This window comes from Lynx rufus, unplaced genomic scaffold (assembly GCF_022079265.1).
Source record: "Lynx rufus isolate CCGP_SWC_20201006 ecotype Redwood Valley unplaced genomic scaffold, mLynRuf1.p SCAF_2, whole genome shotgun sequence".
In the NCBI taxonomy this organism is placed as follows: domain Eukaryota; kingdom Metazoa; phylum Chordata; class Mammalia; order Carnivora; family Felidae; genus Lynx; species Lynx rufus.
In genome coordinates, this window is record NW_025814834.1 from 186,470,959 (window position 1) to 186,487,959 (window position 17,001).

Consider the following 17,001-nt stretch of genomic DNA (forward strand, 5'->3'; position numbering starts at 1 on the left):
GCTTTTTATTTTGATGAGGTCCCAATAGTTTATTTTTACTTTTGTTTCCCTTGCCTCCAGAGACCTGTTGAGTAAGAAGTTGCTGTGGTCAAGATCAAAGAGGTTTTGCCTGCCTCCTCCTTGAGGATTTTGATGGCTTCCTGTCTTAATTTTAGGTCTTTCATCCATTTTGAATTTATTTTTGTGTATGGTGTAAGAAAGTGGTCCAAGTTCATTTTTCTGCATGTTGCTGTCCAGTTTTCCCAGCACCACTTGCTGAAGAGACTGTCTTTATTCCATTGGATATTCTTTCCTGCTTTGTCAAAGATTAGTTGGCCATACGTATGTGGGTCCATTTCTGGGTTCTCTGTTCTGTTCCATTGATCTGAGTGTCTGTTTTTGCGCCAGTACCATACTGTCTAGATGATTACAGCTTTGTAATACAGCTTGAAGTCCATAAAAAAGTATTCTTGAAGCTTATTTTCCATTAAGTACTGCTCTACCAGTTATACTGAAGATGTATTCATAGTGGTTTTTGTAATTCTGTGTGTTTTGAAATTTTGTCATTGCCTCCTTTCTCCCACAGTAAGAAATCTGACTCCTGTTTTTCCTTAATACTTTTTACTTTTTGATCAATTCCCAGTATGTAACTAAACTCCAGTTACCACCTCCTCCCTTACATTAATTCCTTCCTCACTTCACCCAGGTTACAATACCTGTGTAAAGCATCTTGCTGCATGGAAGTCCTCAACTTGCTTGACCTTGTCCCTCTGCCAGGATGGCTTCCTTATTCTACTCAGGCTCCTGCACTTTGAATTGGGCTGCCCTCCTACTAGGACTTTTGCCTTACGTTTCCTAACAGGAAACAGCAGGCTCTGATATTCTTCACTGGGCTGCTGCCATACACACATTACCCTATCTTCCACCCTTCGTGGACACACTTCACATCCTGATTAGGCCCCAGCACCCTGACATGGGCCTCTGCCATAGATCTATAGATCTGACCTTGCTTGACCCCACCTAATGACTTTGGACAGGATCTTTTCAGGAGGGGGAAGGAGAATGGGAACTGCAAAAGAATGTCATTTTCTAAGTTTAATACAGTATGGTTAGAGAACATAGAATGTTTTATTCTTTGGAGACTTCTAGCTAGTATAAGGTCAGTTTTTATGACTTCTATGTGTACTGAAGGAATATATATACTCTGGGTGATTGGGGTGTGTGTGTGTGTGTGTGTACGTTATAAATTGCATTCAAATCTTTTTTTCTTAATGTTTGTTTAATTTTGAGAGAGGGAGAGAGAAGTGGGGGAGGGGCAGAGAGAAGGCAAAAGAGAATCCCAAGCAGGCTCTGCACCGTCAGTGCATAGCCCAATGCAGAGCTCAAACTCTCGAACCATAAGATCATGACCCAATCTGAAATCAAAAGCTGGATGCTCAGCCAACTGAGCCACCCAGGTGCCGCTGCACGCCCATCTTTTACATAACTTTTTTTTTTTTTTAATATATGAAATTTATTGTCAAAATGGTTTCCATACAACACCCAGTGCTCATCCCAACAGGTGCCCTCCTCAATACCCATCACCCAATACATAACTTGCTGTATGCTTGTTCTGTTACTACTGTTTCAAGTATTTTAAGTATATAAAAAGTGTAGAGAATGGTGAACACATAGAGATTGGGAAGAGTGGTGCACCTGGAGAGAGCTTAGAAGCTCTGCATACTTTCATCACCTTATGCATGTCTTCCAGCTGGCTGTTGATTCATATCCTTTATCATATTCTTTAATAAGCTGGTAAATTAAAAAAGTGTAGAGTGAGTAGTGATATATGTATCACTCACTTTAAGAAATAAAGTATTACAGATGTAATTAAAGCCATCCAAGTCCTCTTTTTGATTCCTTTCCTTTCCTCACAGAGGTATTTACTGCCCTGAATTTGGTATTTCCTATCCCCGTGAACTTAAAATAGTAGAGCAAGGCTGCCAATTTATTATATGAGAAATATCCTCCAAAACTAGACTTTGTACCAGTGTAGACCAGAGTTGCCTACAGATGCAAGCCTCCTCTTATATCAAAAAATTTTTATCTAGCCCCTGGAAGAATGATGGGAATTTGCCAAAGAAATATTTGTGTTCTCTCTTACAGTATATCGTAAGTCAGAGCCTAAGAGCCTAAGTCTCTCAGTTGATAACTAGGTATCTAAAAATATGTATCATATATCAGGAATACTATGACAGATGTCTTATTTTTAAGGATCAAGCTGTGGTTGGTATTAGTTGATGACTGTGGTAATAAGCAAGTTATATGGCTTTTTGATTACTTAGAGCAAGTTATTCTCATGTAGGAGAGAAAATGTTAACTCTAACAAACTCATTAATTTGCATTTCTGAATTACCTTTGATAGCTAATTACAGGTATGGTTATATAAAACAACAGACACTGTTCAGCTGACTTGTCTAAAATCCTTAAAAGAATTATAGCCAGTTATTTTGTTGCTATAGGCGGTGACACATTAAATTAATGTCTAAGTTGGACCTAAAAGTTTTAACTACTAATACCTTTTATTGATTGATCATTTGACTGTGTCTCATTTTAGCAATTATATGTAATAATGATTTTGCTTCTTGTGATACAGTGTTATTTTGCTTTTTCACTTATAGTGATAGATTCCTGTGGCCTTTAAATGATTGAAAAATGATGGAAATGGATCCAAAATAAAAAGTGACTACTCTACTGAAGCAGTAGAAGATTCTTCATAGTACCCTCCAGCTCAGTTCAGTCTTCAGGAGAGGCAGAACAAGTGAAATACAGCAAACTGAAGAGAGAAAAACCTCAGCGTTGGAACTGTTTTACTCCTTAACTACTCCTTAACTTCTTTCCTTCTGCTTGTTTTAATTTTGCTGTGAATTTATAAATAGTGAAGACCAAAGAAATAGAAGATACATTTGGGAGCTTTATATAACAAAGAAATTTGCCTTGAGAGCTGCTATTCTTTAGAGGGAAACATATATCAAGTTCTTGTCTGATTAAAAACAAACAAGATTTCTTATGCCCTTAGATTTTGAATATTAAAACAGATACAAATATCTGCATACTTTTTAGCAGCTGTGTAGGAATAATGAGATTTGTAAATTAAGGACTTTGTCATGTGGATGTTTTGCCTTTAGAATTGATTGTTCAGAAGATCTTTTATAACTCTTTAATGTTATATTTTTGACTATTGCTTTGATGGCATTATTTGCCCACACATGAGTTAACCTGTCTTTCTAGCTATGACCTTGTTATGAACAGTGTTTGCACTCAATGTGCAGATGTCCATGTATTATCTATTTAAACAACATCATAGTGCCGTCACTCAAGGAAGTTGAATGAGGTGAACGTAGACACAGCTCTTTCCCCTTCCCCCCATTTTTTAAATGTAACAAATACTTTTTATGTTCCCCTTCCCCCTTCCCCTTTCCCTTTCCCCTTTTTGGAAACGTGTCAGGAATTAGATAGTTAAAGATGAGCAATTGAGGGGACTGAGAGCGATCCACACAGAGTCTGGCTTCCTTGTGCTTTATCACAAGGCGTGCTGCTGGCCAGCCTATTTAAGCACCCTTTTAACAAGACAACCTCGTGGGAAATCCAGCTGGCAGACTCAAGGAGTTTGGGAAACAGGACCACAGAGGTTACACTCTGGGGTAAATATTCTCCTATATCTAACTTTGGAAGAAGACTGTGTATGTATCTGTATCATGGAAAATACATACTGTTTTCTGGTGTATTTAATTTTGGAGATCTTTAGTGGGATGGTTTAGAGACACCAATGGATCTCTTAGGAAACCTAATGCTAGTGGGTGTTGGAGGAAATTAATGTGAACTAAATAGAATAACTTTTTTTGTTGTTTAATGTTTATTTTTGAGAGAGAGAGCGTGAGTTGGGGAGGGGCACAGAGAGAGGGAGACACAGAATCTGAAGCAGGCTCCAGGCTCTGAGCTGTCTGCACAGAGCCTGACACGGGGCTCGAACTCACAAGCTGTGAGGTCATGACCTGAGCCGAAGTTGGACACTTAACCAACTGAGCCACCCAGGCACCCCAAGAATGACTCTTTGAGAGATTGCATCTTCCTTCTCTAGGAAGGTCTTTTCTACTGCTTTTTCACAATTTGCCTGAGTACCTGGAGCAGGTTAATCTTTTCATAAGAATCAGTAGTTTTAAGTAGGTGTTTATTCTTTTTGGTTTTTTCAAACCTTTCGCTATTTGTTTTTAAAATGTTTATTTTTTGAGAGCAAGGAATCCCAAGCTGGCTCCACACTGTCAGTGCAGAGCCCGATGCAGGGCTCAAACTCATAAACCGTGAGATCATGACCTGAGCCAAAACCAAGAATCAGATGCTTAACTGACTGAGCCACCCAGGCACCCCAGGTGTTTATTCTTAAGGTTCTTCTCATAAAACTCAAGAATTCATAACCTTCCAGGTTTATGTCACCTTTTTCTGTTCATGTGTTTTTCATACTCATATATTCATGGACTGCTGCTCCTGTTTAGAATTTTGAGGTATGTCTGATAAGTAGTCTTAGAGAGGCTCAGAGGGTAGGTCTTTTTATAAAGAGAGGATCTTAGAGTAATCAGATTCTTTTGTACATTGGTATCCAGGTCTTGCAAGCATAAGTGATTAGAGTTTTCTCATTTTCAGATCCTGGCCATGAGGTTGGATGCCTCACCTTGCTGAAAAGAGACACTGGACCTAAATGGCGCAGCATGACTTTGTTCCTGCTTGGCTAAATTTCTCAACACCACAGTCAGCTAAGGTACTGTTCTTCATTCCTATAGTAACTTTCCAAATAACAGTTTTATCCCCAACTTGTTGACAGCCTCTCTTTTACAGTCTAAGTGTTTTTTGTATATTCAGCCTTGCCTGAGGGTTTAAAGTGTGTTTTCATCAGCTTACCACATTTCTTTTAATAGGATATAAATAATTAGGCAGTCTAAGTCAGTCAGTGTGTGCCCTGCCACTGCCAAGTGTGTCTCCCCACCCACCCCCCATTTTTCATTACATGCTAAGCTTTTCTCATGTGGCACACAAGATTTCCTGGATTAGGTGCACTACACTTTGGAACTAAAACATATTTGCTTACCTATTATTTAGGTACAAAGGGGCAGGGGTAAAGGGGAAATGTTTTTTGGGGGAAATGGACCTTTGGAATGAATGTATATTTGTGTATAGTAACAGATGAGAAGGAAAAGGGAGAGGCATTGATTGACTACTATGTGGATCTCAGATTAAATCTTAGAAATTTTCTTTTAGGGGCACCTGGGCGGCTCAGTTGGCTGAGCATCCAACTTCAGTTCAGGTTATGATCTCACAGTTTGTGAGTTTGAGCCCTGCATTGGGCTTGCTGCTGTCAGTGCAGAGCCTGCTTCAACTTTTCTGTCCCCCTCTCTCTGCCACTCCCCTGCTCACACTCTCTCTCCCAAAAATAAATATTAAAAAAATAGAAACTGTTTTAGAGATAATAATCTGCTTAACGATTTCAGGGGAAAATGTGTGTTGAATTAGGAATAAAGACAAATGAAAACAGCCAGTTCATATGAAGTAAAGTAGTCCTAGTCACAGTACACAGAAGAACAGCCTAAGTTATTGATAAAAGAAACCTTTGGGAAGTTAATAAACTTAAAAATGCTTCCCAAGGAGGGACAAAGTTGATTGGTAATCTCAAAAAAAAAAAAAAAAGGCCCATCTTCCCTATTTTTAAATGTGATTTTTGGGACAGATACTCCTTATCTGCCTAGACCCACAACCTTTTTCTCTGAACTTCATTTTGAATTGCCCTTTTGAAATTCCCAAGATCTCATAATTGGCATAATTTTGACCCAAACCTTGGGGATGGTGGGTCTGAGGGAGTAGGTGTGAGATCCAGGAAAGCATTTAAAAGTATGTAGATCTTATCTGCAAAGATAATCTAGCACAGTGAAGTAAGTAAAAAGAATTGGGAAATATGGTTTGACTATTGCCAGTAAAGTTACAATAAACAAAGTTGTGTAGCATTGGCATAAGCATAGACATAAAGCAATGGAATAGAATATTCAGAAATTGTCCTATAGGTATAGTCAGTTGATTTTTTTACTAAAATGCCAAGGTAATTTAATGTAGAAGTGATAGTCTTTTTAGGAAATGGTTCTAGAACTGGATATAAATATGGGTGGGGGGGAGTGAGAACCTTGACTTCAACCTTCATATCACACACAAAAATTAGCTTGAAGTGGATAATAACCTAATTTAAAGAGCTAAAAACCATAAAACTTCTGGAAGAAAGGAGAAAAATCTTTGTAACCCATTAGAATTGGCTAAAATAAGCAATACTAACAATACCAAGTGTTGGTGAGGATATTAATAATAAGAAAATAAATGCAAAGATATCTGTGCCCCAACCTGTAGTTTTCCTCTAAGCCTTTGTCAAATATATCCATATTTTTCACAACTTCTTAGACTTTGTTCTCTCATTGGAAACTAAAGAATGTTCTAGAATAAAATTATTTGGAATAGGGAGGGAAATGAGAGTTCATCTGTATTTCTCAAACTGCTTCCTTTTCATGATGTAACCGCAAAGACTTATTTTCCCTGACCTCTTTCTTCATGTGTAAATGAGTAAAATGAGAATGATGCCAAATTATAGTGCTGTTATGAATATTAAGTGACATTCAGAACTAAATGTTTTATAAAACTATAAAAACTGTGTAGGTGTTAATGGCCTGAAGGTGATGTGGTATTTAAACCATTTCTTTCTCTCCAATTCTAGAATAACTTACGGAAGTAATAAAGCTGTTTAGGATTTAAAAATAATTGTTTTAATGTTTATTTTATTTTTGAGACAGAGCATGAGTGGGGGAGGGCAGAGAGAGAGGGAGACACAGAATCCGAAGCAGGCTCCAGACTCTGAGCAGTCAGCACAGAGCCCGAAGCAGCTCTCGAACTCACAAACCATGAGATCATGACCTGAGCCAAAGTCGGACACTTAACCAACTGAACCACCCAGGCGCCCTGAGAATTTTTGAAAGCAAGCATCTTTTCCTTTCCTGTTGCAATATTAACTTAATATCTTTAAGTGTAAAGTTGGAGGTCTTATTTATGGATATCAACAGGGTTTTTGTTCACTCTCTCATGCAAATAAATGAGTATCTCTCCTCTTCTGGAATATAGAAAATGAGTTAATGATTGAGTATGTAACCTAGGACTTCTCTAACTCATGGGCCTATAGTACCCTTATTATGGCCCGTATGCTCATAATGGGGTTTCTGCCAGTGTTACTTGTTTTCTAAAAGGCTGATGCGAAACCTAAGATACTGAGATTGATATCTTAACTGTTTGCTTCTCTATACTTTATCATCTTAGTCACCTACAGCCACCTTCGAAAAACACGGAGAACACCTACCCCGAGGAGACCGTAGATTTGGAGTAAGCCGTCGTCGACATAATTCCTCTGATGGCTTTTTTAACAATGGACCTCTACGAACTACAGGAGGTAAGCCATGCCCAACTTCTGTGACTATATTTAAACTACTCAGAGCAAGCCCACATTGAGGGATGCAAGTCTGTCCATAATCTTGAAATGATGATGTTTTTTGAACATATTTTTCAATTAGATCTCCTATTGTCATTATTCAGTTACATTGGCTTTCTAACATTCTTGTGTTCTCCTATGTCATTTATTTATTTGGAAGATTTCATATAGAAATTACATAAAAGAAAAAGATGTATTTTGTGATTTCTTTTTTGTGGGCTTAATCTTTTATTTATTTGTTTGTTTATTATTTTTTGAGGGAGGGAGAGAGCAAGTGGAGGAGGGGCAGAGAGGGAGATAGAGGATCTCAAGCAGGCTCCATACTATTAGTGCAGAGCCCGATGCAGGGCTTGATCCCGCGAACTGTGAGATTATGACCTGAGCTGAAATCAAGAGTCAGATGCTTAACTGACTGAGCCACCAAGGTGCCCCTTAATCTTTTATTTTTATTTTAAAAGATCCCCTAAAGTGCTTTTGGTAGTACTGTAAATCAGATCAGGAAGCAAAAATGTAATGTGTTACTTTTCCTTACTATTCCAGATTCCTGGCACCAGCCCTCCCTGTTCCGCCACGATTCTGTGGACTCTGGTGTCTCTAAGGGAACATATGCTGGAATCACAGGGAATCTATCTGGTTGGCATGGCTCCTCCCGAGGTCATGATGGCATGAGCCAGCGTAGTGGGGGTGGCACAGGGAACCATCGCCACTGGAATGGCAGCTTCCACTCCCGGAAAGGCTGTGCCTTTCAGGAGAAGCCACCTACAGAGATTAGAGAAGAAAAGAAAGAAGACAAGGTGGAAAAATTACAATTCGAAGAGGAAGACTTTGTAAGTATCAAAGTGTAGATGTTTAATTAAAACCTAACAAATAATGCCATAAATATAAGACCCTGTTAATAATAAGAATATTGAAGAAATTGCTAAAAAAGGAAGTCCCTAAATTTAGATTTTTATTGTTTTTAGATGGAGTTGATTAGTATGAAGATAATGACCAAAATTCCTTTTTTTGTTTTTTTTTTTTAATGACCAAAATTCCTGTGTAACTTTTCGCACATCATCATGTTTTTCATCTTTATGCCTTCGAAACTTTAAAAAGTTCTTAATTGCCTTTGTTTTATAAGGTTTAACATTCAAAATTCAGTATTCAAATTATGTAAAAATGGTCTTGCATCTTAAATTGTCTTTCTCCAGTTATCGTAAGAGGTCTTTTTCTCTTGATTTTTCCCTCTTATATAAAATAATTGTGATGTTATAAATATGCAGTTGTGAGGGGCGCCTGGGTGGCGCAGTCGGTTAAGCGTCCGACTTCAGCCAGGTCACGATCTCGCGGTCCGGGAGTTCGAGCCCCGCGTCGGGCTCTGGGCTGATGGCTCAGAGCCTGGAGCCTGTTTCCGATTCTGTGTCTCCCTCTCTCTCTGCCCCTCCCCCGTTCATGCTCTGTCTCTCTCTGTCCCCCAAAAAATAAATAAAACGTTGAAAAAAAAATTTTTTTTAAAAATAAATATGCAGTTGTGAGTATTTAAGCTCCTTCCTATATATAAGTAAAACTTTGCTATTGTGTGTTGAATTAATATGCCTTTTGGCCTTTCAACCTAAAGTAGAGTTTTTAGTGTGCCTTAAAAAAAAAAGTCGAGTGTATTTTATTTAACAAAATATATCTAAATTATTGACATTTTAATATGTAATTGATATCTTTAAATTATTGAGATAATTTATGTTATTTTTTGTACCGGATCTTCAAGATCCTTTGTGTATCCTCTACTTGTTTGTAGTATAATCTCAGTATAAATGACACACTTCCTGAATGCTCAACAACTACATGTAGGTAGTGGCTACCATATTGAACAGCGCAGCTCTAGTTATTTATTTTTATAATTTATCTTTTTGAGAGAGAGAAAGTGCAAGTGGAGAGGGGCAGAGAGACAGAGAGAGAGGGAAAATCCTAAGCAGGCTCTACAGTGACAGTGTGACAGTCTAACACACAAAGTGTTAGTGTGACAGTCTAACAACAACAAAGATGCTAAAGCAGACCAACAGAGAAAGAAATGTGGAGAAAGAACTATATATACATACATGCACACACACACACACACACACACTCTCTCTCTCTCCCTCCCTCCCTCCCTCTTCCTCTCCCTCTCCCTCCCTTCCTCCCGCCCCCTCCCTCCCTCTCCCCGTCTCCCCCTTTTTCTCACAGCGTACAAAAAAATGAATTTGGGAGGAATTATAGACCCAAATGTATGGCCTAAAACTGTAAAGGTTCTAGAAGAAAACTTGGGGGAATATCTTTATGGCTTAGAGGGTAGAAAAAGATTTCTTTGGACATAGGAAACAATAACCATAAAGAAAAACATTGATGAATCAAATTTCATCAAAATGTAAAACATCTGCTTATCTCACAGACTGAGAAAATATTTGCAAAACATATACGAAAAGGGACCTGAATATATAATATAAATAACTCTTACAATTTAATAATAAAAAGACAATATTTTATATATACAGTAAATATATATATGGTTTGTGAGCATAATTCATTCTGGAAACATGCTTGTAATCCAAAGCAGTTGTATATCACAGCGAATTTCCATGTAAGAAATATTGGAAACTCAGATAATTCATCCCACAACCCAAAAATATTCATATAAAAATGATTGCAATACTGTAATATAATACAAAATAACAAAATAAAATACAAAATATAAAGAAAAATAATTGGCACTTACCTTTGAAAACCTTTGTGGTTGGTATGAGGGAAACGAAGAGGGTTATTGGATGACTTTCACTATCACTAATGGAATCACTGCTGTCTTTTGGTTCAATGGAATCGTTTTCTTTTCATGCAGTTTTAACGAGGAACCTATCCAATGGCACTTGCTTTTGCCTCCTTTTGAGGATTTTACAGAAATGTGATATTGGATTGTTGTTAAGCAGATTCGTCGCTCGCACTGCTACAGCTTTATTGAGGTGGTGCTTTTCTACAAAGTTTGCACTGTTTGCCACATTTTACACATCTCCCTAATCTCATTTGAAGTGAAGGATTCATCCACCTTTTTCTCCTCCTCCTCTGCAGACATGATGCAGACGTAGACGTCTTTTTTTTTTTTTTAATGTTTATTCATTTTTGAAAGACAGAGACAGAGCACAAGCAGGGGAGGAGCAGAGAGAGGGGGGACACAGAATCTGAAGCAGGCTCCAGGCTCTGAGCTGTCAGCACAGAGCCCGACACGGGGCTCGAACTCACAAGCCATGAGATCATGACCTGAACTGAAGTCAGACACTCAACCGACTGAGCCATCCAGGCGCCCCCAGATGTAGATGTCTTCTAAAATCTTGCAATTTTAGCAACTTGCAAACTTTGTTCTTACTTCTTGATGGTTTTCTTTTTTTTTTTTTCTTTTGTTTATTTTTGAGAGAGAGAGAGAGTGTGAGTGGGCAAGGGGCAGAGAGGGAGGGAGCCTGATATGGGGCTCAAACTCACGAAAAGTGAGATCATGACCTGAGCCAAAGTCAGATGCTTAACTGACTGAGCCATGCAGGCACCCCACAATGATTTCCTTAACTTTCACTGTAATCATCTCCTCCTCCTCCCTGCCTGCCTTTTCAACCTTTTTGTGCATGGGGGCCATTGTATACACTGGCACCGATGTTGACTACCGGACAGTATTAATAAACTCTTGTCATACACTGTATTTAATGTAACTGGCAATAAGGCAGCAGAGGAAAGGGTCTATATCTGCAGGTAGCCTGACCTAGAATGAAGCAAATCATTCCTGAGCTTACTCTTAAATGGAAAAGCAAAGGACTGTCCATAGGTGCTTTAAAGTGACAAAAAATACGCTAGTGCCAGGTGTGGGCACCTTCCAGTGTTCTGAAAAATCACTGATTTTTGCCAAAACCCGTGGCCTCTGAGACCAAGCATCCAAGTATGGGAGACGATCACCCACAATCTGCAGCGAGCAAAAGAGAACTATTGACTCAATTATGATAATGTGACGCTTGGCATCATGTACTATTTGTATTGCAAGACATCGTTCATTTATCAAGTTAAAATTTATTAGAAATATTTGCTCATCTTATGGAACACTTGCAAAGCAAGTTACTTGAAATCCAAGGTTTTACTGTATTTTATTTCTTTGAAGTAACCTCTGTGTCCAATGTGGGACCCAAACTCATGACTCCAAGATCAAGAGTCACATGTTCTACCAGCTGAGCCAGCCAGGTACCCCAACAACTCAGTATTTTAAAAATGAGCAAGATTTATGAGAACCATAATGAACCTCTCAATAGATGCAGAAAAAGCATTTGACAAAATACAACATCCATTCTTGATAAAAACTCAACAAAGTAGAGATTGAACATACCTCAACATCATTAAGGCCATATACAAAAGACCTACAGCTAATATCATCCTCGATGGGGAAAAACTGAAAACTTTTTCCTGTGGTTAGGAACAAGATTACAGATGTCCAGTTTCACCATTACTATTTAACATCGTACTGGAAGTCTTATTAGCCTTAGCAATCAGACAACAAAACGAAATAAAAGGCAATCCAGATGGGCAAGGAAGAAGTCAAACTTTCACTATTTGCAGACAGCGTGATACTCTATGTAGAAAACCCAAAAGTCTCCACCAAAAATTGCTAGAACTAATACATGAATTTAGCAAAGTTGCAGAATATAAAATCAATATACAAAAATCTGTTGCATTTCTATACACCGATAACAGCAGAAAAATAAATCAAGGAACTGATCCCATTTGCATTTGCACCTAAAACAGTTAGATATGTAGGAATAAACCTAACCAAAGAGGTAAAAGATCTGTACTCTGAAAATTACATAAAACTTCTGAAAGAAAGTGAAGAGGTTATGAAGAAATGGAAAAGCATTCCATACTCATGGGTTAGAAGAACATAGTTAAAATGTGTATACCGCTCAAAGCAATGTATACATTTAATGTATACCCATCAAAATACCACCAGCATTTTTCACAAATCTGAAACAAACAGTCTTCAAATTTGTATGGAACCATAAAAGACCCTGAATAGCCATAACAATCCTGAAAAATAAAAATAAAGTTGGAGGCACCATGATTTTGAATTTCAACCTATATTATAAAGCTGTACTCATCAAGACAGCATGGTATTGGCTCAAAAACAGACATAGATCAGTGGAACAGAACAGAAAACCCAGAAATGGACCTACAGTTATATGGTCAAATAATCTTCAGCAAAGCAAGAAAGAATATCCAGGTGAAAAAATACTTTCTTCAACAAATAGTTTTGTGGGAACTGGGCAGCCACATGTAGAAGAATGAAACTGGACCACTTTCTTATACCATACACAAAAATAAATTAAAAATGGATGAGAGACCTAAATGTGAGATAGGAAACCATCAAAATCTTAGAGGAGAACACAGTTCAGTAACCTCTGTGACCTCATCCTGAGCAACTTCTTACTAGACACATCACTGGAGAAAAGGGAAACAAAAGCAAAAGTGAACTGTTGGGACCTCATCAAGATAAAACGCTTCAGCACAGCAAAGGAAACCACAAAATTAAAAGGCAGCCTACAGAATAGGAGAAGATATTTGCAAACTATATACCTGATAAAGGGTTAGTATCCAAAATCTATAAAGAACTTCTCAAACTCAACACTCAAAAAACAAATAACCCAGTTAAGAAGTGGGCAGTAGACATGAATCGACACTCTTCAAAAGAAGACATCCATATGGCTAACAGACACATGAAAAGATGCTCAACATCACTCATCATCAGGGAAATACAAATCAAAACCATGATGAGATATCACCTCACACCTGTTAGAATGGCTAAAGTTAACATAAGAAACAGCAGGTGTTGGCTCGGATGTGGAGAAAGGATGTGCCCTGTTGGTGGGAATGCAGACTGGTGCAGCCACTCTGGAGAACAGTATGGAGGTTCCTCAAAAAACTAAAAATAGAACTACCCTATGACCCAACAATTATGCTACTAGGTATTTACCCAAAGGATACAAAAATACAGATTCAAAGGGGGACATGCACCCCAATGTTTATAGCAGCATTATCTACAATAGCCAAACTATGGCAAAGAGCCCATGTGTCTGTTGACTAATGGATGGATAAAGATGTGGTGTACATATATAATAGAGTATTACTCAGCCATCAAAAAGAATGAAACCTTGTCATTTGCAGTGAGATGGATGCAGCTAGAGTATTATGCTAAGCAAAATAAGTCAGAGAAAGATACCATAGGATTTCACTTACCTGTGGATTTTAAGGAACAAAACAGATGAACATATGCAAGGGGGTAGGGAAGAGGGAGAAACAAGCCATAAGAGACTCTTAAAGATAGAAAACAAACAGGATTGATGGAGGTGGGTGTGAAATGGGCTAGATGAGTGATGGGTATTAAGGAGGGCACTTGTTATGATGAGCACTGGGTGTTGTATGTAAGTGATGAATCACTGAATTCTTCTTGTGAAACCAATATTGCACAGTATGTTAACTAATTAGAATTTAAATAAAAATTTGAAAAGAAAAAAATGAGCAAGATTTGAACAGATACTTCGCAAAGGAGGATACTCAAATGTCCAGTAGGCACATGGAGAAAATAATCATTGTCATTAGTTGCAAGGGAAATGTGGAAATTCAAATTAAGACCATTGTGAGATATTGCTACCCACACTCCAGAATGGCTAAAATTTATAAGTCTGAAAACACTAAATTCGGTCACATTTTAGAGCATTTGGAACTCTCATACATTACAGGAACATGAAGTAGTCTAACCATTTTGGGAAAAGCTATGGTAGTTTTTTGTAAAACTACATTATGACCCAGCACTTCTAGATATTTATTTATAGATACTCAAGAGAAATGAAGGTAAATGTTCATTTATTTTAATTTTATTCATAATAGCACCAAACTGGAAACAGTTTAAATATCTGTTGACCCAAGAATAGAAAAGTTGTGGTGTAATCATGTAATGAATTACATATTTGTTAATAAAAAGGAGTGACTGATAAAACAACATGATGAGTTTCAGTGTACCATTACACAAAATGGTACATACCATCTGGTTCTATTTATGTGCCTATTCTAGAATAAGCAAGTAATGTATGGTGGGAAAGAAAATCCAAACAGTGGTTGCTTGTGTGAAGTGGGGATTGACTGCAGAGGGCAAAAGGAACTTTCTTGTTGTAGAAGGTAGTTTTTATTTTTATAGAGGTTGAGGAGTTATGAGCATTTTTCAAAACTCATAGAATGGTATACTTGGTATATGTGCATTTCACTCTGTATTTTATTTTATTAAAAAAATAGATGGGCGCCTGGGTGGCTCAGTCAGTTAAGCATCCAACTTTTAATTTTGGTTTGGGTCATGATCTCATGGTTCGTGGGATCAAGCCCATGTCAGACTCTGCAATGACGACATGGAGCCTGATTGGGATTCTCTCCCTCTTTCTGCCCCTACCCCCGCATGTGCGTGCTCTCTCTCTTTCCCTCCCTCTCTCTCAAAATAAATAAACTTAAAAAATAGATTAACATCACCAGTCATGGGGGAAATAAATATAATAAGCCTTCTGATGTGATGCATTGAGAATGCAACCTCACCTTTGTGAACTCCTTCCAGAAATGCATAGCCTGAATCTAACCATAAGGAAATACCACACACACTCAAATTGAAGTTTTACTAAAGAATTACAAAAGATTCTACAAAAGAAGTAGCGTCTACTTTTTAAAAATGTTGTCATGAAAGAAAAGTTCCAGGTTAAAGAAAACTAAAGAGATAAGACAACTAAAGGAAACACGTTCAGGGTGCCTGGCTTGCTTAGTCAGTGAGACTCTTGATCTCTGGGTCATGAGTTCGAGCCTCACATTGGGCGTGGAGCCTATGCAAAAAAAAAAGCACGTAGTCCCAGATTGGATACCGGATGAGAGAAAAACAATGTACATTTTAAAAATTTTGTTTTGCTATGAAACTAATCAGTATTACAATTTGAATAAGTGTTATAGATTAGATAGTAGTATTTGTTGATGTTAATTGCCCAGTCTTTTTTTTTTTTTTTTAACGTTTATTTATTTTTGAGACAGAGACAGAGCATGAACAGGGGAGGGTCACAGAGAGAGGGAGACACAGAATCTGAAACAGGCTCCAGGCTCTGAGCTGTCAGCACAGAGCCCGACGCAGGGCTCGAACTCACGGACCGCGAGATCATGACCTGAGCCGAAGTCAGACGCTTAACTGACCAAGCCACCCAGGCGCCCCATGCCCAGTCTTTATAATTGCATTGTGATTATGTAAAGAATGTGCTTTTGAAGAAACACATAATAAAGTATTTATGGGTAAATGGTATCAAGTCCTTCAGCTTGCAAATGGTTCAAGAAAAAATAATTAGAATGTTGGAGCAAATGTAAAATGGTGACATGAGAATCTAGACATCTGTGCAGAATATAAAGAAATTCTTTGAATTATTTTTGTAACTTTGTTGTAACTCTGTAATTATTTCAAAATAATAAGAAAGAATACAGAGCAACTGGAATCGAAGAACCAGAAAAAAATCCATGGGCATTATCTACAGCAAAACAAAGTGAGGTGTTAAACAGGAACAAACCACAAAACTGTAATACCTGGGTGGTGGCAGCATTTGTGCAGGAAAAAACTGGAGGAAGCATAGGATATCTGACAGCCCCCAAAAGAGGCAGGCAGCAGTTGTTTCTAGATGGCTTAGAGCGTTAATTGGAGAACAGCTGAAAATTAGGAGTGGTTTTACAAAACTAGTCAGTCAATACAGAAGTCTGGAATGAGGTATAAAGGGTCTGGTTGAATCAGTTAGGAGAGAAAAGCCACACAGTAGTTTCAACAGGGAAAGTACAGGATTGGGGAAATGAACAGTTGACTAGCAATAAAGAGAACGCTGAAGAGTATCAAAGTAGCAGATGTAGGGAATAGCCATTAACCCTAGGGCTAAGATAGAGTACTCAAGGAAGAGTATCCCCATTCCCCCATCACCACCAGACCTTGTGAGGAAGGGCTTAGCTGTGGTTTACTGAATGACAGAACAGTTGTTCAGGTGCTTCTCCAGAGAACATGTTGGAAATCTGCCTCTTAAGTACCTGGTAAAGCTGTTCAGATGTCACTCTGCTGTAAAATCACTCAAGTCAAAGCTCATTTGCACTTTAGAACCTGGCTTAGCAGGAACTGGGTGCTGCAGGAGCCTGCTGAGTAAGCACACCGGAGTAAGAAGCAGAAGTCTCTCTTGCTCTACTGACAAAACTTAACCTGACAGCTGGCAAAGGGAAAAATTTTAAGTGTTCAGACACATTTACAAAGAGTAGGCAGAAAGGATGACTTTGGGACTAAGGCAATAGTTGATAACTAGCACCGGGCACTATCGTTGTTTATATTAACCAACCAGTATTCCCTTCCAGAATGTAGCCCCTCACTGAACACAAAGCTTTTGGAAATAGAATCCAGATTG

General features: G+C 38.2%; 1 protein-coding gene across 2 annotated transcripts in view; it reads left to right on the plus strand.

The window, feature by feature from the left end:
• Nucleotides 1-17,001, plus strand: part of GPBP1L1 (GC-rich promoter binding protein 1 like 1) — a 65,708-nt gene that overhangs the window by 26,639 nt on the left and 22,068 nt on the right. For both annotated transcript variants that reach the window (XM_047085867.1, XM_047085868.1), the window contains exons 2-5: nucleotides 2,640-3,662; nucleotides 4,660-4,774; nucleotides 7,357-7,486; nucleotides 8,066-8,352. In XM_047085867.1, coding sequence (XP_046941823.1) covers nucleotides 4,715-4,774; nucleotides 7,357-7,486; nucleotides 8,066-8,352 — 477 coding nt within the window. In that variant the 5' untranslated portion in view covers nucleotides 2,640-3,662; nucleotides 4,660-4,714. The remainder of the gene's footprint in view (nucleotides 1-2,639; nucleotides 3,663-4,659; nucleotides 4,775-7,356; nucleotides 7,487-8,065; nucleotides 8,353-17,001) is intronic.